At 52.4% G+C, this 22,912-nt stretch overlaps 1 protein-coding gene across 2 annotated transcripts in view; it reads right to left on the reverse strand.

The window, feature by feature from the left end:
* PDE8A (phosphodiesterase 8A) overlaps positions 1-22,912 on the reverse strand; it is a 146,981-nt gene that overhangs the window by 28,213 nt on the left and 95,856 nt on the right. For both annotated transcript variants that reach the window (XM_032342012.1, XM_032342013.1), the window contains 8 exons: positions 21,841-21,919; positions 20,294-20,431; positions 15,004-15,092; positions 13,361-13,412; positions 13,218-13,260; positions 5,782-5,859; positions 1,677-1,747; positions 1,237-1,401 (listed from right to left, as the gene is read on the reverse strand). In XM_032342012.1, coding sequence (XP_032197903.1) covers positions 1,237-1,401; positions 1,677-1,747; positions 5,782-5,859; positions 13,218-13,260; positions 13,361-13,412; positions 15,004-15,092; positions 20,294-20,431; positions 21,841-21,919 — 715 coding nt within the window. The remainder of the gene's footprint in view (positions 1-1,236; positions 1,402-1,676; positions 1,748-5,781; positions 5,860-13,217; positions 13,261-13,360; positions 13,413-15,003; positions 15,093-20,293; positions 20,432-21,840; positions 21,920-22,912) is intronic.

Below are 22,912 nucleotides of genomic sequence, written 5' to 3' on the forward strand. Positions count from 1 at the left end.
ATAAAAATCAAGGAAACAAGAAGAGAAGTCATAACTGCTCTTTACTTCTTGAGAACAGCGGGTCAGTTGGCTCCCGAGGAGAGTGGAGGGCAGCCTCTCCACCCCGGCGCCCGGAGCTCCCCTGTGGGGACAGGACTTGGTCACCCGATGCCAGGAAAACTGGCTAAGCTCAGGGGCCGCAGCAGCAAGGTGAGCTTGGGCGAGGCCCCAAAGCCCAGCATGGCTGGTGGCCCTCAGGTCTCTGCTCCAGTGTCTCCCGGACAACCGGCCTCTGCCCTCCAGCCTCCCCCGCCACTTCTTGCACCCTCCTTACCACCCGGGACATCCGCGTCCTCTGGCAAAGTGGATTCTTCTTGGCCTTGTACACTCACCGAGCCCCCTTGCTGCTTCTCGGGCTGAGAGCCCTCCCACCACTGCAGAAGCCCCCAGCAGCCCTCCCACCTGTCCTCTCTTCCCCCTCACCCCGTGACATGATCGCACTCCACCCCCCGTCACTTTCATCCCTCACTACGGGCTGGAGGTGCAGGCAAGGCCGTGGTTAGACATGACTGTCCCTGGAACCACTACACCACAGCTCACTGTCTACAACCTTGTTTTTAAGAAGTCAAGTGAGCTTCAGAAAGCAGACACTGGGAGGAGAGAGGAGTTGGTTTTGGTTTTTTTTGGTGCTAGTGAGGAGGTGAATCTTCCTTCAGACCAAGACAAGAGGTGACAGACAGCAACAGAATGATCTTTTTCCCACAAAGCAGACCATGCTGCTGGATGGGGTGGAGGCCTCCAGGACCTCTGAGAGCCCATGGTCCGAAGGCACCAAATCCACACAGGGTGTTCTGGAAAGAAACCAGACCCTACCCCCTGGGGCCCCTTTACGCATACGTGGTCTTTCTGTTTTGTTGTTTGGTATGGAGTATTTTACATTCATATTTCTTCTGCCCTAGTTTTCAAAATCTTTATAATGAAGTTTTACTTAATTTCCTCCTAGGGGCCCTAAGCAAAAATGGAGCGCCCAGCCCAGCAGACTGTCTAGAACATGCTCCTCCCTTCTCTGCTTCGAGCTGGGATCTCCCTCGGCAGCAGGCCACAGGTAGGCGAGCAGGGGCTCTGGTTGACGGCAGGTTTGGGCCTTGGACGTGCCCTGCCCACAACGCTCTGCGCAGGTCCGACAGTACCCAGATGACCCCTGGGAACACAGATGACACCAGGAGGCTCTAGCCGGCAGCCGCCAACTGTACTTACAGACACTAAGCCCCCAACGAGGTCGTTGGCATGGGGATCGTCATCCTTAGCACCAAACTGCGGTGAGTATAACTCAGTGGTTCTCAGAATTTCCAGCACACGGTCCAAGGCTTCCGTCACAGGCACGGGGCTGCTCTCCTGGGCAGCATTGATAATGTTGATGACCTACACGGGGGAGAAAAGACGCGAATTTCGTAACCTCACGAACAGTGTGACAGCAACCCGGAGGGGCAGGCGGGGCGGTGCTCAGGCTAACTTGGGACTGGCCTCAGTGTTCATACCCCACAGCCCCTCTCCTTAGAGAAGCCCACTCCCTACAACTGGGGGGGGGGGGGGCATTATTATGGCTGCGGGCCTGCTTCCTCTCATGAGAAATCCTCAACCCGGGAACAAGGGCCTTCCGTGCGGGCTCGGGGGAGAGTGCCCACCAACTGCCCCACCTTGGTGATGGGCGCCTCGATCGTCATGGAATGTATCCGGGCCATGGAGGAGTGTCGTCTCTGGCTGCCACCTGAGGAGAGACCACATGACGCACACAGATCAGGGTATGTATGGCCCAGGCGCCTGTTTGCTGACCGCTGAGGGCTCTGGGCCCTCCCTGGCTCCCCCCTGCCCCCGCCCCCCCAAGACTCCGTGGACCCAGCTGCATGATCAAGGGGCAGGACCGGAACTGCGTGTCCAGAACAGCGGCCGGCCCATCCCAGCCAAGCCTGGGGTTCTGGCAGAACCAACTATGCTTCCTTCAGTCCTAGGCACTAGGATGCACGTGCCCCCGCCCAGACTGAACTTCTGATGTCACAGGCCAGAGGAAAAACAGAGGAAACAATCTAGCAAGTCAAGGCCAAACAGTTAGCCTCTTTCTGCATTTATAACAATAAGGCTTTTAATATTCAGCTTGCCGCTATCCAGGAGCGAAAAGGTTCTGGAAGACAATGCCACACAGGCTCTTTGTTTCATACATGGCAGGAGCAATAAACACAATTTCCCATTAACTGAAATACAGGAGTTGTTTAAATTTCTCAAGGCACCTTTTGGTGCTTTCCTCAGTGATGCTTAATCTACTGGAGATAGGCGGCCAGTCTGAGGCTCTGAGTGTGCTCATGTTCTGGTGCTCCCGTCCAGACACAGCTCCTCCGGGGTAAAGCAAAGGCCGGGCACTGTCTAGGCAGGAAGAAAACACACACATAGAGTTCTGTGTGTCTTCCTGAAAGGCCCACTGTCCGGCCACATGCTGTTTACCACACGCAGCCCCATGGCCTGATGTGTCAGCCTCGGTTCCCCAAACCGAGGTGTAAGCAGCAGTGGAGAGCACAGTTCGCCCACTCGGGGCTCTGAAGTGCTTTCAACCTGGGGACCCACATCACTGCTTACCTCTCATTTTGGTGACCAGCATGTGGTGGCCAGTTTTCTGTTCTACCCATAAGGTCATCAAACCAAAAATAAAAACCACTGTTTTATCGCTGCATCATGAAAGGAGCTGGTCTCATTTAAAACCATCATGAAAGTGACATAGGCTTATAAAAATGAAACAACAGTATGAATAAAGTGAGGAGAATTTCGGGGCACAGAGTCTGCTCTGACTGTGCAGAAAGTCCAAATGAATCTGCAAACATTACTCCAACAACTGGTGACCAAGTTTATTGAGGTTCCTGGGAAAGGAAACAGTCTAGTAGACAACAGTCAATTCTAGTTCCACACTAGCAACAAACCATTAGAAATTGAAATAGAAAACACCAATATGAAATCATCAAAACCCACCAATATTTAGGAATATATGTAAGACAAGACATGTAGGATTTACACACTGAAAACACAAAACGCTACTGAGAAAAAATAAAAGCGACCTGAAGGGAGACACAGAAGGCATCCGAGGTTTGAAAGACTCAATATCACTGAAATTACCTCTTTCCCTAAATTGATCTACAGATTTGAGACTCTCCCAGATACAACCCCAGGAGGCGGTGAGTGTGTAAACTCACAAGCTGATGCTAACTGTGGAATGGAAACACAGAGGGCCTCGCAAGCCAAGACAACCTCGAGCAACAAGAACTCCTACTGGAGGCCACAGCAATCAATGGTGGAATCAGGGCACCTGCAGATTAACAGAACAAGGAAAACTGAGGAGTCCAGAAAATGACCACATATTTATAGTCATCTAATTACAATAATGGCGCTGCTGCAAAAGATGTTTTTTTCCATATGGTGATGGATTTCCGTGTGGGGGGAAAATTCATCCTTGATCCCTATGCTCACCAGATATAAGAATTAATTTGAAATGAATCACAGACCTAAGCTGAGAGATAAAACCATAAAGCTTCTACAAGAAAACATGAAAGAATATCTTCATGGCCTTGGGCTAGAGGAAGATTTCTAGAACAGGACACAGAAAAGCACCAGCTAGAATAGAAAATGATAAAATAAGCTTCACTAAAACTAACAACTCCTGTTCACATTAAGGGCCATCAGGAGAGTGAAAAGGCAAACCACGGACTAACAAAATATACTTGTGCTGCATGGAATCCAACAGACCCACATCTAGAATGAAGAATTCCTACCAACCAGCGAGATAATCCAACTATAAAAACAGGCAAGATATGTGAACAGCACTTCACAAGAGAATGTCAAAATGGTCTGTAAGCGTATGAAAGGGGTACCCCACCTCATTCGTCATCAGGAAAATTAAAACTGAAACCATATCCACCAGAATGGCTAAAACATGAAATGCCGAGGTAACCAAGTCTGGTAGGTCTCAGAGCAACAGGACCACGCATACACGTCAGCAGTGGGCAGAACGTGGGACCGCACATCGTGGAGAGATGGCTGCAGCTGCCCAGACGCCCAGCAATTCCACTTCCAGCTAGGACAGGAACGCCTAGAACATCTGCGCAGCCTTATTCTTACCAGCCCCGAAGTGGGAAGAGAACACATGCCCGCGAATGAGAAAGGATCAACAGCAACCCCTCCCTCCAACAGAGCTCTGTGGCACAGCAAAAAGGACCAACTCTTGGCCCGTCTAACCATACGGAGGCAAAGAAGCCAGAGGCCGGTGCACAGGCCGAACAATCCCATCTCTTTGAAGCACAAGAAGAGGCCAAACGGGCTTATGGCGGGTGCTGGAAATCTAGGGGCTGCCTCGGTGTGGTACAAGGTGTGTGTTTTCTGTATCTGCTTTGTGTGGTGGTTACTCAAGTGTATGGAACTGTCAAAACTCATGGAACCACTTAATACCTGAATTTCACTGTGCAAACTGTAACTCAGTTAAAACGAGTAGTGATTAAAAACCAGAAACATGGGGGTGGCTCTGTCGGTTGGGTGGCCCACTCTTGATTTTGGCTCAGGTCATGATATTAGGGTCCTGGGATTGAGCCCCAAGCGGGGCTCTGCCCTCAGCTGTGGAGTCTGCTTGTGGATTCTTTCCTTCTCCCTCTGCCGCCCTCCTGCTCCAGTCCCCTCCCCCTCTGTCTCAAACAAATAATCTTAAAAAAAAAAACAAAAACAAACCACAAAACCCAAAATACTAAAATAAACTGTTTACCTCTTAAAAATACGGAAACAGACCAAGTCATCCCGAGGACGAATATTAGGAAGAACATGGAGGAAGACTGTTGTGGGTGGGGATGACCCTGTCCCTGACCCGACTCTGCCCAAGAGCCATGGGGGGGCACAAGTGAGGGCCATAATGAAGAAGGTGGTGGCAGCTACCGCCCCTCCCTTGCCAGGCACCCTCATGTAACGGTCGCGCAGCCCTCCATGGGCAGCATAGAACTGTCCCCATTTCACGGTGAGGAAATGGAAGCACACAAAGGAGATGACCTTGGAACTGGAATCAAGGTCATTCTGAGGCCAAAGCCCACGCTTTGGCCGGTGACACCACATGGCTCCCCTGGCAGCAGGGTGGGGCTGTGTTTTCGGAGCCTCAGGACAAACCTGAGGGCACTGGTCTCCAAGGTGGAATCTGAGTTGCTACCTCCCTGGAAAGCTGTGGCTTTTCCCTCCTACGGACCAACACCATGTGCTTCCCCATTCCTCTCTGGGTCCAAGACAGCACACACCCAGCAGCACACTGTATTAGTTCAGATCACATATCTCTGTAATCTTAAAAAATTATATTCCACTTAGAAGTTAAATAGTGTCTATTTAGTAAGAGTCTGTCACATGCCCAGAGGCCGCTCACCTCCCCACCAAAAGGTGTTTCCACGGCAAAGTGCCACCCATAATGGAGTATATGAAGGATTTCCAAATGCACTTTGGGTTCCCCACACAATCACAGCAGACACACGGACAGCCTCTGCTGGTGACAGTTTAGAAAATCGACTGTAGAACAGCTGGTAAAATATGTGTTTTTCTTTATTCCCGAAGTCCCATCAAAAGGCTGAGAACGGAGCCCACTGCCGGGCGTCCGAAGAAGGGGAAATGGACAGAGGCTGCTAGAGTGGCCCCTCCCCTGTCCTGACCTGCAGGGGGCAGTGACCCAGAGAGGAGACTGGGGACGAATGTCAGGTATTCACGTGTCCAACATTTTCTCCTCTTGTCTTTGTCACCTACCTTCACTTGCTCGAGAAGCAAGAGTTCTGACATCTAGCGAGCTCTTCCTTCTGTCTTTGTGTTTGCCTGACTGATTATCTGTGGAAACAATTACACTATAAATCACCTCTTTGAAAGGATTTTAACAACAAATTACAAATTACAGATCTAAAAATTTTCAGTAATAAAATTTAGGAATTAGAACACCAATTAAGAAGTCACAAAGTCAACAAAATGCCCAGAGATGAAGATTTTGACCCATGAAGTTTTAAGTGGGGGTGGAGGGGGTGACTTTCTCAAAATGTCCCACCTGGTACAGTCATGAACAAAGGCTTTACAGCTTCCAGATTACATCATTATAGAATTCTGGATGTAAACTGAAAACTCGAAGAAATGAACTCGGGAAAAATTTTTCCTATTACACTTCCATATAATCGACTGAAATGGTTTAAAAAAAAAAAATTGATTCTCACCCATCCTTACCCAAAGGGAAAAAAAATTTTTTTACAGCACGTGTTTTATAAAAATGTCCCAGGGAAGACCATACCTCTCTTTTCAAGCTATAGGAAACTGTACTGTAGGAAGCACTATTTGGGGTCTGCTTCAAATGACAGCTTCTCTCTCTCCCCACTGCGCCTACTTCTGTGAGTGGTGCCACTGGTTTTCCAGGCTCAAAAGGGGCTGTCTTTGACTCCCCCCCACCCCGACCCCATGCCAATCAACCACAAGGCAGAGCTGACCTCTCTCCCAGTCCCCTCCTCGGCACCTGCTGGGGTTACACATAGTGCTGAGCCCCTCCAACCTGTCCCCATTTCACAGACGAGGAAACCGGGAGCTGCCCTGCTGAGGAGTGAACACTGAGAGCTCAGCCCTCCCACGTGCAGGCTGCATCTTCCATGCCTTCCCCCAGCTCCCTCCCCCGGAGCCCCTGCTCAGCAACAGGATCTGAACAGAGCTGCCCCCCCACCACCCCTCCATATACCTCCCGCCAACAAGCAGCGACTTCACTGGTATTTGCTACATTCTCTTCTACGTGGGCACTGACAGTGACCTTGTCACTTGTCAAGTCACTTGTCACCTCCTTGATGCTGAAGAACCACCTGACTTGACTATGTATGTACTAGACACACTGGCCAGTCTTTCTGGAAATTCCTGGTTTGTGTAAATCCACACTCTCCTGGTTTTCTGTCCCTTTACTCTTCCTACCTAATTTTCCTGTCTTCAGCCCCCCTCCTCATGGTTCCCTCTTCCTTGATCCCGAGGTTCTGTCTTTAGCCCTTCTTGTCTTCCCAGACTACACGTCTCCTCGGGAGAGCTCACTTCCTCCTTCAACCAGCTCCTGTGACGCTCTCTTGTCCCAAGCTTCTCCTGAGAGCCAGACTCACACCTCAGCCGGCCACCGACCACCAGCCACAGCCGTTGGACACCCCTCGGCACTTCCGGTGCGCTCATCACCGTCCCCCAGATCTGCTTAAGTTGGAAACAAGTCGTAGCCTTCTCCCTTCCTCTCCCTCAACTCCTCAGCAAAATATACGCCTTCAATCTACCCCTACTCCGTCCCTGTCCTAGCTCAGACACTCGCCATCCTCCTCAGGATGACAATGACAGCCTCCCTCACTGGTCCCGCCGTCCTCAAGGTGATCCTCCTAAACCAAAAATCCGACCAGAGCACGCTCCCAGTGAAGACCGATCAATGGCTCATCATCATTTTGAGGCTACGACTTGAACTCCCCAGTGCGCCCGACCCTGGGCACCTGCACCTCCTCTCTCCGGCCACCCAACTATTCACACTAGTTTGTCTCGCCACCTGCTGTGCCTTGGTACCGACTCCTTACCTCCACCGGGAACGCACCCCTCCCACGCCGCCTCCACCGGTGAATGCTCCCTCCTCTCCAAGGAAGCACTGAAGATGCGGTGTGGGTACCGTAACCTTTGGGAGCGTTCCCCTGATGCCTCCCTGCAGCCCCCAGCGTCACCAGCAGCCCGCTCCTTTCCTGTCTGCCTTCCTCACCAGCTAGAGAGGACACGAGGGCAGAAACAGCCTTCCTCTCCTTCCTTTCTTCCGGGGGAGTGGCTCTGCCTCGCAAGCAGCAGCCACTCAACAGACACCTGCACCTCCCCGTGCACGGACGGCCCCTGCGCTTGTCGGCTGGAGGTCAAGGACAAGACAGGCCGTTCATCACGGCCTGCTGCTCACCTCACCTGCTGTAATCTCTCCAGATGCTTACTCCCTAAAACTGGAACAGCCCCCACCCCCGCCAGCCAGACACAGAGCCCGGCCTGTCTCCTTCCTGAGCTCTGCCCCCCGCACCCCCCAGGAGCCGGCTGGGAACGTACTAAGGGCGCTCCTGCATGCACATCCACTGGGCGCCTCCCCTGTGCTGGGCCCTACGCCAGGCATTAGGGCTGCAAAGACAAATAAGGTCCGGTCCAGGTCCACCATCAGGCTGGGATGGAGGGAAGCACCGGCTCTGAAGGGCGGAAGGAGTCCCGAGGAGAAAAGGCAGGTCCTCCTCTGGGAAGGGGCGGTGAGCAGATGAGGTAGGTTTGTAGATGCAGCCAAGCAGAGGAGGAGGCATTTCCAGGAGGAGGAAGCTGCTCGTGCCTCCGGAGCAGAGTGTGGCTACGGAGAAGGAAAACGCACCGTGCGCACCAAGGACAGGAATGTGGCAAAAGTGGATGGAGAGAAGCAGGCTTTCGCTTGTACTGAACATTTCAGTTACTTGATCTTCCTGCTCTCAACGCCGCACTCAGGTCCCTGCTGGCCGCCGGGGTCCAACAGTACCGCGCAGACCAAGCTCTGGCCGCCGGAGTGTGACAGCATGTGCAGACCAAGCTCAAGCGGCTTGCATCTGCGAGGGGCGGGGGGAGGCGGCTCTCAGAAGCTGATTTGGGGACCACTGGGGGGAAGAATGCGGGATTCACAGCCAGGCCACAAGCCCCAAAGGAGCACGAATCCAGGCCCCTCACCTAGTGAACACACCCCAAACACCGAGGGCTCGAGGCACCGGGCCGACGAGCGGACAAAAGCCTAAGCAGGCCTCCAGAGACCAGGGCGCGGGCTCAGCACCACCTGTGACTTCAGCTCTCCGCCCGCGGTCTCCCTTGCCAGGAAGCGCGATTCATCCACACCGCCCCACGGCGTGAGCAGGCAAGCCAGGGCCCCACGGAGCAGTGGCAAGGGCAGCAGCAATGTGTGCGAACAGCGGCCACCTCGCTCCCACGGCAGGGGGAGTTCCACCTGGGACACCAGGAGGCCAAGAACCAGTGTCCGGCAGCACTTGCCGGAAACATAGCAGACTTTCAGAGAACTCTCTGGGACCCTCTCAACAGTTTGAGCACTTGGGGAATGCTTGCTCTGCCCTGGGCCCACAGACCCCTGCAAAGGCTGCCGCTGGTCAGCTCTCCTTCCCCCTGGCCTCTCCGCCTCCTCCACCGGAGACAGACTGCCTGCTCCCAGATGCAGGCTGGACCCCGAGTCCTGCCAGCGGCGGAGGCAGCCTGTGGCCATGGGCCCGACGCCGGCAGCAGCTCAGAACACCCGGAAGAGACGCTCACGTCCCATGCTATGCTGCGGGGCCACCACCCGTCACCGGACAGGGGAGGCCTTCCCCGCCCCTCGCCGCAGCCTCTGCGCTACCCCACCGCTGACCCGTGAGACTGGGGGGGCAGGTTTCCCGCCAGCACAGACTCGTGCTGCCTGGCACACGGGGGCTGTGCGCGGAACCCTGGTTGCACGAATGACTTCCAAGCCCCTCACTGTCTGCTACTGCGGGGCTCCCACCCACAGCGCTCCGTCTCCTCGCCACCCCCACCCCCCCGCCAGGAGTACTGTGCCCCAAGGCTCTGGCCACTTCGAAGCCACCGCACATCTCCATGGGGCCGTTCCATGCACCCCAGTGGCCCAAGCGGAAACCTAACTTGCTGAGCTCTCCCCGCACAAACCCGCTCTTTCTCCCTCACTTCTTAGTTCCATTCACGTCAGGCAGTGGCCAAGTTAGAAGTCGTGGGGACCGTCTCTAGTGTTCTCCCTTCATCCGTCGTACTACGGGTTATCCTGAAGTACCTCGGCAGGTACTTCACTTTCTCCACTACATCACCATGACTATCTTTCCCAGACGGGTCCCCTTTTCATGCACCTATTTAAGGGAGACTCCTCGGCCCTCCTCTGCTTACAGGATGCGATCCAAGCTGGCCTGACCCAGCCTTGCCTGTCCTGACAGCTTTGTGCGAGCAGCCTGTCCCTCTAGGAATGCTCTTCCTGTCCTTGGGCTGACCCCCCTCTCTGTCCCAGACACAGGCTCTACCACTATGTCATCCCTGCTGGGAAGTGCCTCCCCATTCACCCCTGCTGCAGTACAAAGCACGGTCCATTCAAATTACTGCTTCCATCTGCCCGACAGCAAACTCTCCGTTCATCTCTGTGTGCCTAAAGCCAGGCTCTGGGCTCGGTCCAGACCACCTTCAGGTTTAGAAACTGGACGGTGCCACATTTAGTGTCTTTGCTGAGACACGGTATCATGTAAAAACAATACACAGGCCAGGAAAAAGGGGCCGTGAGCTGGGAATGTATCAGTTTCCTGGACACCCAGGATCTGAGCCCCCTTTCCCATGACTCCCACTACAGAAGGGGGATGGCAAGAGACTCCCTTACTCCATTCAGTGTCAGCAACACGGCAGCAAGTGACCTAGGCCGGCCAAAGGACTGCTTTTACCAGAGTCCAGAGGACAGTAGGTGGGACAGGAAAGCAGGGCTGGGAGGGACACACTGCCACAGTGCTGGCAGCAACGTGGTGCCTGGACACCAGCAGAGCCTCAGTGGCACAGCGTGGTGCTCGGCGGCAAGCTTTTCACAGCAGGGAGGGTTGCCCAGCTTCCTGCTGTTTCTGCTCTTCTCAGACAGATTCTTAAGCTTTTTTGTCTAATGTGGGAGTCACCAATTTCCGTGCAGTAACTCCTTTTCTGCTTTAGAAGTGCTTATGCTGTGTGGAACCAGGGGTCCTGGCTGGTCCACGGTCTACGACAGCGTCACTGCCTTCCCAAGGCAAGATATTTGGAAGTCTTTGGGACATCAAGGTGTGTACACTGCTGGGGGAGGGAGACCTGACAGCCACCCAGCTCCTCAGGGTGTGATGGGGAAGACTCCAAAGTGGGCACCGACCAGTGACGTGACACAACAGCCCAGCATGAAGGCTCCCCTTGTGTAACACGGAGGACTATGTCACTGACTCCGCCGTCCATTCCCTGCTCTGCCGTTTCCTGCCTGCCCAACAGAAGTGGCATTCAACCCTTCTGACCCTTAGTTTCTCTCTCTGTAATAAAGGGGTGTTAATAACAGCCATGCCTACTTCACAGAGCTCTTCTGAGAGAGAGGGAAAAAATCCAAGTCAAGGCACCCCGTGACCTTGCAGTATGAAGAGTCACTTTCCTGGCAGAGGCCTACGATCATGGCAGCCTCCATCCTGGTGCCTGCAGCCCTGCAGTTTGGCATCTGCCCTCACTGCCCTCCTGACCCCGCACTTCTGCGGGTCCTAAGTGTGTTCTGGGATGCAGAAGCCAAGGTGCCTCTCTGCCTCTATACCCCTCCCTCCGTCTCTATGTGCTCCAAGCTTCCCCGTTCTCCCCTCCCCCAACCTTGGTAACTCCCTCCAAACACTGCCCCCTCCCCGCCCCGTCCTGCCCTCTCTTCTTCCCCCTCCCCCCTCCCAGGCACCACCTAGTCACTTCCACACCTGAAACACTTGCAATTGCTTCGCGGGCCAGAGTTTACGTCTCTGGTCCCCACCTCTCTGGAGAACCCAGGAGTAAGGGTCCTGGTACACAACAGAAAGTGGCAGAAAGAGCACAAACCCGGGACCTCAGGAGGAACACTTTCCACATCCATCCTGCCCAGCCCTGGGGCCACGCGTTCCATCCTCAGACCCACAAACTGCTGCTCCCACGACTCCTTCCTGCCTTCCTCTCTCTGGTCCCACCACCATCATGTGGCCTCTTGCCCTTTCCCTCCTGGTATCCACTTCTTATGCCATGGCCAGTGCCTTCTCCCCTCCAGCCTATGGCTCTGCTGGGATTCCTGTCTCTGCTCCATACTTGTTCTAAGAGGTTCTTAGAGCTCAGATGCCATCACTCATCCTGCTCAAAATCCCTCAGACTCCCACTGCCTAGACAAAAATCTTCTTCTCCTACCTGGCATCCGGGGATCCTTCATAACCCCAATTCCCCTTTCCATGCTGACTGGTGAAAATTTAGTCCTGCTCTTTCTCGAACATGCTCTGACTTTTCCCTCTTCTAGAACTGTTTTTACTTCTGGGATGCTTTTCCTTTCGCACCCCTCTCCTTATTTGAGTCTACGTCCCCTCACTGGAGTTTTCGCCTCCTCCTCGGGGTCACCATGGCACCACTAGCCCTTTCCCACCCACTACTCAGCACTCTTTATCATTGCTCTTCCCCTGACTATCGACAGGTCTCTCCTCTTTCCAGGTGAAAGCCCTGCCTGGCCCTGGAGGGAGCAGGCCATCAGGATTCCAGTGCCAGCTCTACCATGTCCTAGATGGACTATCCTTGGGCAAATCATTTAGCCCAAAGGGAACTTCATCCACAAACTGTCTACCCACTGGCTCACTGCAAGGCTTCAATTAAATACGCTGACATTTTGTGCAGGGGGTTTTGTGCAGAGTAAACGCTCAGAAAAACACAAGGGACGCAGTCCTGGAATGAATGAATGAATGCTCTGGCGCTGCAGAACAGCTAAGGGGCGGACGCTCCTACAGGGAAGCTGGTTGACCCCAGTGCCACCCGGCCCCAGCAGGCAGCTGTCAAACCGCCTCGGGTATGACACACAGCCTTGGTGTGGAGCTGCAGGAGCGGGGCCCCGTCACAGCCCGGCCTGTCACCGGGGACCGCCCAAAGAGGAAGGTGGCTTGCTGAGGCCCCGGCATATGCTGGGCACATTCCAGGCCAGCAAAAAACAGGTGCAGGAACACGACATGGGTATGAGTGGGTGGTCTCCGAGGCACGACAGGGGACAGGTCTGAGGAGAGCCAATCTGACGGGGTCCAGCGACCTCCCCCTCGGCTGGAGGGTCTCTTGTCAGGAGACGCAGATGTCCCTGCTCGAGGGCCGTCTGTGGTCTGACACCCAACACTGTGGCCTTGTACAGTGCAGGGGAAGCCCACAAGTCACTATTCACTAACACTCTTCACCTAAGTTCGTGCATCTGAGGGGACCAGTTCTCTCCCCACAGGCTGAGACCCTCCCCAGGACACGTGTCAGAATGCCTACAAGTGCTCAGGCCCTTCGGCTCAGAAACCAGCCTGGGGAGTTAGGAGAGACCCAGTGCCGCGGTGCCAGGAAGCCACAGTCCCCCTGGGCACGAGGACAGCTCAGCAGAGTAAGGGTCTGTTGTTATCTGTTTCACAAGTCTAAGGACCCCTAAGAATGAACGTGGAGCACCATACCTGTATGAGGGTCAGACTGAACACATTCAGTTATTTTCTCAGCCTAAAAGTGAATGTAGAAGCCATTAGTTCTGAACGTCTAGGCACGCGATCGGGGGGTCTTGCTGGGCACCCCTGTGGCCCCGAGGGCTCCCCTTACATACCTTATTGCTGCCATTGCACACTCTGATAATGGACACATAGTGTCTAATTTTTCTGCAAGTAGAAAACAAGGCATTATTTCTCTCCTAGCTCTCTAGTCTGACGGGTATGCAGCAGATTTGTATTATGAAAGAGCATCTCGTTCACAACCACAAAATGCTCTGAAGGGAACATTTCTATTGTTTGTGGCCAAGGCCACCAATAACCAGTCCAGAGTCTACAAGCATCCTCTGGAGTCTGTGCAGAGAAGAAGTGGACTCTTCAGTAAAAACACCACAATTCATCCAAGTCTTCACAACATGCAATAAAAAACACCAGTGTTTTAAACAATGGACTACAATATTAACCAACCAAAAGCCTTTAATTCCTTGGCACGTTTTCATCCTCACAGCCCTTTGCATGGCCGTTCGGCCTCAGGTTCCAGTGAGCCCTGAGCTCACAGCCATCGGGGCGGCGCCACAGGCCGCACGGAGCTCCCTAACTGGGGTCTACAGCCAAGCACTGTGGACTGAACTTCTCACTTAACTTACTGGGCCTGCCACCTTTCCACATATCCCCTGGAGTGTCAAACCCTTCTCCTAACCACAAAAAAAAAATGTGGAGGACAAAAAAGGCCAAGATCAGAACAGAGAGCCCACACAGACCCACCTCCCTGAGGCAGTCCCAACGGGCAGCGCCCAGGCACGGGAGCCCGGCAGTCAGGACGGCGGCCCTGGGCCAGAAGCCCCTGCAGTTAGTCTGGCAGTCTGCTGGACCCTGGGCCAGAAACCTCCTGCCTCAGGCCTCAGTTTCCTCATCTGGAAAATGGAGATGATCACGGACGCCACAGCGGGTGCCAGGGAAGGCACGAAATGACATCTCCCAGGCACTGAGAACCTGCCCACAGAGGGACGGGCTCGAGAAACCTCAGCAGCTGCTGTTGCCACCATGACCACATCTCATCTGTGTTTTCTTTCCCTCATTCCCTGGGCAGAGATCACAAACTAGGTATGATTTTGCGGTTTGATTTTTGTGTTTATCTTAAGCATTTCCCCTTACCACTTAATTTTCTATGATCGTCATTTCTAATGGCTGCATTTTAACTGTTGGGTGTCCTACAATTCATGTTCATAATTTCCCACTGTCCATACTAAGATAGATTCTGAGACAAACCATAGGAAATTTTTAGGCTCCTGATATATAATACTTTGCAATATGTAGTCAAATCTGTTTTATACGAGAGTTGCTATAAATGGGAGTATTTTAAATACCTTTATCCAGCTTGATAGGTCTATGCAGGAATAACACACAGGCTTTCAAATTAGCTAACAATCTTTTAAAATCTAGGGAGTCGGCCCATTAGTGTTCTTACCACTCAGCTTGGTAACATGACATTCTAATGGGAACACTTGGGTCTCTCTCGCGTCCATGCAGCTGAAGCAAGCCCGTCTGGAGCCTGGTGGCTCTGGGTCCCAAGCTGGGGGTCAGGCTGTAGCCCCAAGGACGCTGTGTCCTGGAAGGCCATTCTTTGATGACACCTGACCTTGTGACACATCTTTCTTTTAAATTTCTGCATGTGGTTCTTAACTTACTGAAGCACTCAGAGCCAGTTTTGCACTAAGCCAAACATGGCCCGTTGACCGGAGTACCTCGTTGTTCCACTTACCCTCCCTGTCCGACGACAGGTATGATCTTCACATTTTGTTGCACGTTATCTCCATTTTTCTTCTTGGCGTGGTAGATCCCTTGCCATTCCTATAAATGGAACGTAAACATGAATCGACTGTCCGTTCAAAACAAACACAAGAACATCTTCCACTTCAGGTTCTGACTCACTTATCAGGGTTACAGCAATTAGGATTATAAAGAAATTATCCCAACCCCACAGTTTTGGGTATCTGACCATTCCCCCCAAGTCCATCCCCTCCGGAGTTGCCAACAAACACCAGCCCGCCACGGTGTGAGTGGTCACGGGTCTGCTGGCAAAAGAGGGCCTGGGCCCAAGAGGGAAGCACGCTGCCCGGCCGCAGCACCCAGACTCCTCAGACTCTCTGAGCTCCCCCAACATCTGGGAGGGGGTGAACCTTGGGACTGGGGCAGAGAAGGGGCCTCGCCGCCACCTGCATGGTGGCTGGCTACTGCCCTCTGGGACGTGTGAGGGTTTCTGTCCCTTGGAAGGAGGTGGAGGGGGAGCACAGCCAGGTCCAGGCTCAGGTAGAAGAAATCAGAGACCTTAAAAGCCGGGGGCGCAGCTACACCAGCTGTGCTCTCACGATCAGACAGAATACGCACGGATCCTAGAGTGAAACCACAGAGGCGGTGTGCACACGCCGAGACCACAGTGAGAATGGGCGCTGCGGGTGGCGCCTACTCTTGGGGCAGAGTGGAGAAGACTGGGATGGAGCTGGATTTTGTCACCACCTAAAATGTTCTGAATTCCTCCAAGGGTTACCAAGGTCCTTAAGCTATGAAGAGCCCTAAAAGCCACTACAGGACACTCCTCTTAGGGTGTTCTCTAATCTTCTAGACTTTCTAGATCCCTTAGGACTGGTGCTGACTGAGGCAGGAAGCAGACCACCATGGCAGTCTTGGTGGCCTAGCTCAACTCTCCTGTCCAAACACTCACACAGAGTCCATTCTAGAACCTTCCATGCTTACAGCCCGGCAACCTCCATGCAAATGCCCACAAGAGATCTCCTCTTCAGGCTCCTCTGAGAAAGTGGATTCAGCAGAAACCAGGACATTCTGACAGAAGCAAAGGAGGGTTCCTGGTGCTCCCCCTGCCCCAGTATACTTGTAAAACACTGTGCACCAAGGAAGGACTGAAGTAAGAGACAGCCCGAGAGCCCAGCTCCATGCTTACTGGCCCCGGGACAGAAGGGAGGTGAGGGTCTGACACACTACAGTTCTGAGAGGAGAATGGCCTGTGGCAGGCAAGGGCTAAACAGGAGTCCCGAGACTGGAAGCTACCGCCGGCCTTCCGTATCCACAGCCCGCGTACCCACTGCGGGAGGCTGCAGCAGACAGGTACAAGACTTACTTCTGAAGCTCACTATCGAGAAAAATGGGGGAAACTGACTGTAGTGATGTTTGCAAAACTCTGTGAATAGACCCAACACCGTAGTGTAAAGTCTAAACTATAGACTTTAAATGGGTGAATTATATAGTATGTGAATTCTCGATTATTCTCAATAGAGAAGTCTCTCAATAGAGCTGTTACATAAATGAGAGGGAGAAAAATGGGAGATCAATTCAATCCATCCATCAATTAGCACTTTAAAGTCTATCTGCACGGCTTTCTCCTCTAATCCTTTCTGAAGAGATGTGAGCAGCCACCAGATCCCAAGCAGAGGAATAAGCCGGTCGAACCAGAGCTCTGCGTTCTGGCTGAGGAACTGGGCAAGAGAGCCAGGGCCTCTGCTTGGAGAACAGCTTCACCTCTAAGTTCTCCAGTTACTAACAGAAACAAAAAATAGTTACTTAGCACAGATCCTACTTCTTATCAAAAATATTGACCTCTCGGGTCACCTGGGTGGCTCAGTAGGTTAAAGCCTCTGCCTTTGGCTCAGGACATGGTCTCAGAATCCTGGGATCGAGCCCCACATCGGGCTCTCTGCTCCACGGGGAGCCTGCTTCTCTCTGTCTCTCTGCCTGCCTCTCTGCCTACTTGTGATCTGTCAAATAAATACATAAAATCTTTAAAAAAAGATTGATATTGACCTCTCATAAATATATGAGTTTCAGATCTTGAGAATAATACAGTACTGCCTTAGAATGCAATGACGGAAGATTCCATCTGGTAACGCACAGAAAGTCAGCAAAGCCTGACATGTGGCAAACATTCAGTAAATGGCCTGTTTCCGGCCCAGGTGGTTTTGCAAAGGCCTCCCCAGGCCAGGCTCCCGCCGGAAATGTACTAAGGCCCACACCCCGCTTCTGTCCCAGGGCAGGCTAACACTGAGCTGGGCTCCTCCGACCGCTGCGACAGCCCCCTCTGGGCGCCCAATCAATGGGCTGCTCTGGCCCCAGGGCTAGCGCAGGGCCTGCACACAGTCAACCGTCAAGGTCACTGGGGCTTCGGTTCCCTGAATGGAAAAGGTAGGCCAAGGTCAGAGCATAGAATCCCTGCAGCCAGGCCGAGGGACGGGAACTCTGCACCAGCTCAGACTGACCACTCCGGAGCGCCGCGTGCGCGGACTGGATTCAGCCAGCACCGTCCGGAGGCGGGAAGAGGCCCTGCGAGGGTCAGGCCCAGGCGGCCGTCACTCAGATGCAGGTTTAACAGACACCACAGCTCAGGGATGAAATGGACACTGAAGGGTAGAGAGGAAGCAAAACCACTCTAGGAACAGAGTCCAGGGAAGAGTCCCGGGACAGGCAGCCGACAAGCAGAGACCGCAGAGGCTGGAGAGGACGGGTTTTTTGTTGGGGGGACGAGGGGAAACTGCTGTTAGACAAGGCAATTTCAGGATGGCGGCGGGAGCTGCTCAAGACCCTGGAGAGCTGCTGCAGCTCAGAGTGGGGAGGAGCAGGCCGCCCCTGCAGAGCAGCCAAGGGGCCTCGCCGAACAAGGAGCTTTCTGGGCAGAGCAGGGACAAAGAACCCTGGTACACCTGGGAGGAAACGGGAAGAAGAGTCAGGAGAAGCGGGGAGCCTGCGAGGGAGGAAAGCAGAGGAACCATAGGAACTCCAAGTTTCCAAACACTCGCCTCTGCAGCCAAGCTTCAGGTGCAGGCCGGTGTCAAACCCTGACATTCCCCCGGCACCTGCAAGACACAGTGTCCAAGGGAAGAGCCCCCGGAAGGCTCAGGTGCGTGAGGAGAGGAGAGCATGGGTTCTAGAGCCCTGCCAGGGAAGTCTTCGGGACGAGGAAAGGAAGGCCATCGGGAAGGATATACACGGTGATGCAAAGAAGCATACGAGCGTGGAGGCTGAAAACCAAGGTCACCTGATGGCAGCGATGCCTCACCGGAGCTGGCTGAGAGCACCAGCTGGCGGGGCCGTGCAGAGTCTGTTTGCGGGCTCTCCGCTGGAGCAGCGTCGGGACTTCTTCTCTGCCCCCAAGTGGCACACCTGGACTCTGACCCTCCGAAGCCCCTGCCAAAGGGGTTAACCACCTCCTGAGTCCCCATTCCTGTTCCCAGGGCACCTCTGGGCTCTCCCCACTGAGCCCAGGGCCAGAGTCGCCCTGCTTCTCCCTCCCTTGGGAGACTCAATCAGAAAGGCCCCATATTCTTTCATTCCCAAAACTGGGCCCAACCAAGCGGCCAGTCCTGTTGCAGGGTCGCCACAAACCAGCAAGGTGCGGCCAAAGGCCACTGGCTGCTCTTTTACCCTAAGAACTCCAAGATACACCAAATCAATAAGCAGGCTCCTTTTTGAAATCAAGAGATACGGAAGTCAGTAATATGATAATCTTTCAGATTCTCTGCGCACAACAAACATGGATTTTATAGAACAGGTCTCCTGCTGTTCAAGCTTGAGGCCCTTTGTACTGGTGCCAGGCACATTACTTAGTAGGCAAGACACTCTTCACATGGATCTGGCTGCATCCCACGGCCTCACGTGCCCCTAACCGCCCCCTCCCCTCTCCCCTCGCTCTCCTCCATGATGGTGGGATGCCCCAGTGTTCTTGTGGTCAGATCAAGGCACAGGAGGGCCATCCTCTCTGGCTCCTGCCCAGCTGGCCCTCACAACAAAACCACCGGCTGACCCCTTCTCTAGCAGGACTGGGAAGGCCATGGGAAAGCCCCCCACGGCTTCTGGGTGCGAGACTGCTGTCTGGTCACTGCCTTCTGAGAATGCCCCTTCTCAGTGAGCGAGGGAACCCGGGGTGCCTGAGCCCCCCATGGGCTCTTCATCCATCTCATCCTTCAGTGCACTTTCCAGAGGACCTGCTACTCTCTCTTGCAAGAAAATCATCATCCTTGACAGAAAGGTGGAGGCAGAATGGCGTTCGGCTAGTGCCCACTTCTGTTGTTCTCCTGGGAGTGTGTCACTGGGCCCTCACAGCCAGCCTGCCCTCTCCTTGTTTCCACTGCAAGACAAATTGGTGCGCTCAGGGCCAGAGGAGACCAAAAGGACACAAGCCCACGAACAGCATCTCAAGGGCCCAGGTACAGTGGGGGTACAGGCTCTGCAGAGCTCTTCTGCCCTCTCTATGGCAGACTGCTCTGCTGGGCTACGGGGAAGGTGTTGGCTGGATGCCACAGGACAGCAGGCCAGACAGCAGGTCACTAGCGTTCAAGTGTTTTGCGTAATCAGATCAACAGTCTCTCAACTTCCAGAAGTTTTTTAGAGCCCAGAGGACTCTGAAAAGCAGTAGCCTTTTCCTTGTCATCACACATGAAAACCTAGTAACTGTGATGGGCTGGCAGAAGCCAGTGCTCCGAGAAATACCCTTGCAAACCGAGCCTGCTTTCCTCCCGCCTGACCCTCCAGCACCACAATAAAGTGACCTGTCATGTTCACGGTCTGGAACAGGAGTTCTCTAAGGCAGCAGTTTATGTTCACTCTTCTTTCTAGACCAGAACCTAGCAGAGCGCCAGCCCGCAGGAGGCACTCCAGAAACGGCTGAACACATGCACGAGGGTCAGAAAATTGTTGGGCTCAGATGTGTTCTGAGACTCTGGGACCTCACTGGCAATCCTCTGCCCAAACACACGTGCCAACATCTACCACTGGGACCATCCATTATTAGCAAGATCAATTTACTTATTACAGAGAAAAAGACACTGATTTCAAGTGTCAATCAAAGTTACTCTGCATAACAGCTAATCATACCTTACACTTCCCTGGTATTCGTTTCCTCATCTGCAAAATGGGAGTAGCAGGGACACCACCACTGGTACCTCCCCGGGCTCCAGGGAAGAGTGAGACTCACATTACCTGGCACATGCCACACTCTTTTCCTCTTTGTTATGTGAAAGTAAAAAAGGTACTGACCTCTTACTTACCTTGCCTATCCTGATGCACGAATTTATAGTATCGAGCAAATCAGCCTTTTTTTCATTTATAGGCACTTCTGCTAACTCCTTTCCTATTAATTCACCTGACTGATAGCCCATGGTTGTTTCAAATGCAGGATTTGCATACTGGGGGGAGACAAGAGAAACAACATCAAGCAAATTAAAAGAGAATTTGAAAAGAGGACTACCAAGGGCATTCACCCAAGCTCTCACCTTTTCTGCCCCAAAAGCTCAGGGGCCTGGAGCTTAACCATGACAGTTTGAAAGCCATAAAAGCATAGCCCCAGGAGATCCCTGGAGTCCAGAGAAGCCTCTGTTCTGGGGACACCTGGCTGGTCTGCTCTGGGCCCTGGGGCCCCAGAGAGAGGAGCTGGCCCCATCCCCCTTGAACACCAACAGAGGAAAGAAGCCATGTGGGGACAGGCCCAAGGAGCTACAGAAGGATTTTTTGGGTGACAATGCAGTAGAATGAAGCACCAAGGTGACTCCAGCAAGTCATCTAACCCTGTAAGTCTCAGTCTGTGCATCTGTTTAATGGGAAGGAAACCTCTAGGTGGCCTCTCTCATGTGATACACACGATGAATGTGCTGGGAAAGCAGACTGCAAACTGGGAAGTGTTCACAGAGGTCAGGCCGTGTGGCTGGATTTCAGGGAGAACCAGACGACTAGAAGAAAACGTACAGGGAAGTTGTGCCTGATAAAGCAGTAACTGACAGCACTTAAGGTCTGTGTTCCTTGCTAGACACGGCAGGGAGCCCTTGGCACACACACACCCACTGAGAACCTCCTGACAGAAGGCAGGCTGCTGGGAGCATGACTCCCACTGCCGTCTGCACAGCTGGGAGACGAAGCGGCCCGCCTGACCTCGCCCAGCTAGGACGGCCTGGTGGCTGCCTGCAAACCCCCCACCAGCCTGCCCCCAGCCCACGCCCCCAGCCCATGCCCCCAGCACCCGCCAGGCTGCCTCTCTCTCCTGAGCGAGTCGCAAGTTACAGTGAAGAGCGGGCCTGCTCCGGAGGGACAGGAAGAGCGTTTCTCGGCACAAGCCCTCTTCTGCTCTCTTAAAGTACAAGCCAAGTTATCTCAAGCCGCTTCTATGAAGCCGCTTTTGTTCAGCAACTACTAGGTTATTCTGATAATTCTGAGTAGTTTCTAATAAATTTCTATAGGTGTAAGCTCTCTTCAAAAATAGTGAGAAAGGCCAGAGCTTGCAGACCGTAGTGGTAATCCCTCTGGATAAGAGTCTCCTCTTGCTAAATAAGCAAATGGAAAGGTGAGCAGTAATAAATGCAAATGTGGCATTTCCACAGAATGTTTTCTAGCACCTTAAGTAATTATTAGTATCTTTTCTTATCTATCAGGAACTTTAAATTATAATTGTGTATTTTTAGATTTTGTTCTGATAATCCTCTAAGGAAAACTTGGTCTCTTTAACTTCAAAAAGAAAAAAAAAAAGATCATACTGGAGAGGTTCAATCCTAAAACAAGAAACAATACCAGAAATTCAGAAAAACAAACTTCCCAAATGACAAACCTGTATAACGCGGTCTTCACTTGTAATTTCAATTGCTTCTTGACTTTTCTCTAATGCAGTGAATACTGAGTTACAAGCCCTTAATGGGTAGGAAAAAAAAAGGGGGGGGGACTAATTAATGTAAATACTACAAAAAATATAATACAATATTGGGTTATTGCATTATTGACTTATTTAAGTGTGTTTTTCATTTGAGGATAAGAGTAATAAATAATAACTCAAGAAAAAGGAGGGAAATATTAAAAAAGAAAAACGTTCCACAACCATGCTACTTGCGACCATGACTCCGCACAACGGATGCCCCCCCCAACTTCCAGCGTGAGGACAGGGTGGGACACACGCCAGGCCAGATCACAGCCCTTCTCCCGCTCTGTGCCCCTGCTCACGGGACTGAACCTCTCGAGCCTTCCTTCTCCCCATGCCCCTAGTCTCCTGATGACTACAGGAGAGAAGAGAATCAAGAATCCTGCACAGAGCCCAACAGAAAGGAGGCTGTCAGTCACTTGTTATTCTTTTTTTTTTTTAATGTAAAGAAGAATATGTATCTGGAAAGAGGAAAGAAATCATAACAAATTATAAACTTAAAAAGATAATAATCATCACCAAATCCAGAAAAGTCAACCTTAACCTTAATCCATACAGTTAACTTGAATAAGGCAGGGTTAAGAGTGCCGACCCCCTGTGCAGTCAAAAAAATCTGCATGTAACTTTTGACTCGCCAGAAACTTAAATACTAGTAGACTACACCTACTGTAGACTGGAAGCTTTATCCATAATATAACCAGTCAATTAACACAGATTTTGTATGTTATATGCCATATATGTGTGTGTGTGTGTATAAATACACATACATACATACATACATACACTGCTTCTCACAATAAAGTAAGCTTGAGAAAAGAAAATGCTAGTAAACATCACAAGGAAGAGAAAATACATTTATAGGTATTTAGTAAAAAGAATCCACATATAAGTGAACCTGCGCAGTTCAAATCCATGTTGTTCAAGGGTGAACCGTAATTTTATTAACAAACTACCTGACACATATCTATAGAACAGTTTCCGTATATAC

Source organism: Mustela erminea, chromosome 5 (assembly GCF_009829155.1).
Source record: "Mustela erminea isolate mMusErm1 chromosome 5, mMusErm1.Pri, whole genome shotgun sequence".
Lineage (NCBI taxonomy): Eukaryota > Metazoa > Chordata > Mammalia > Carnivora > Mustelidae > Mustela > Mustela erminea.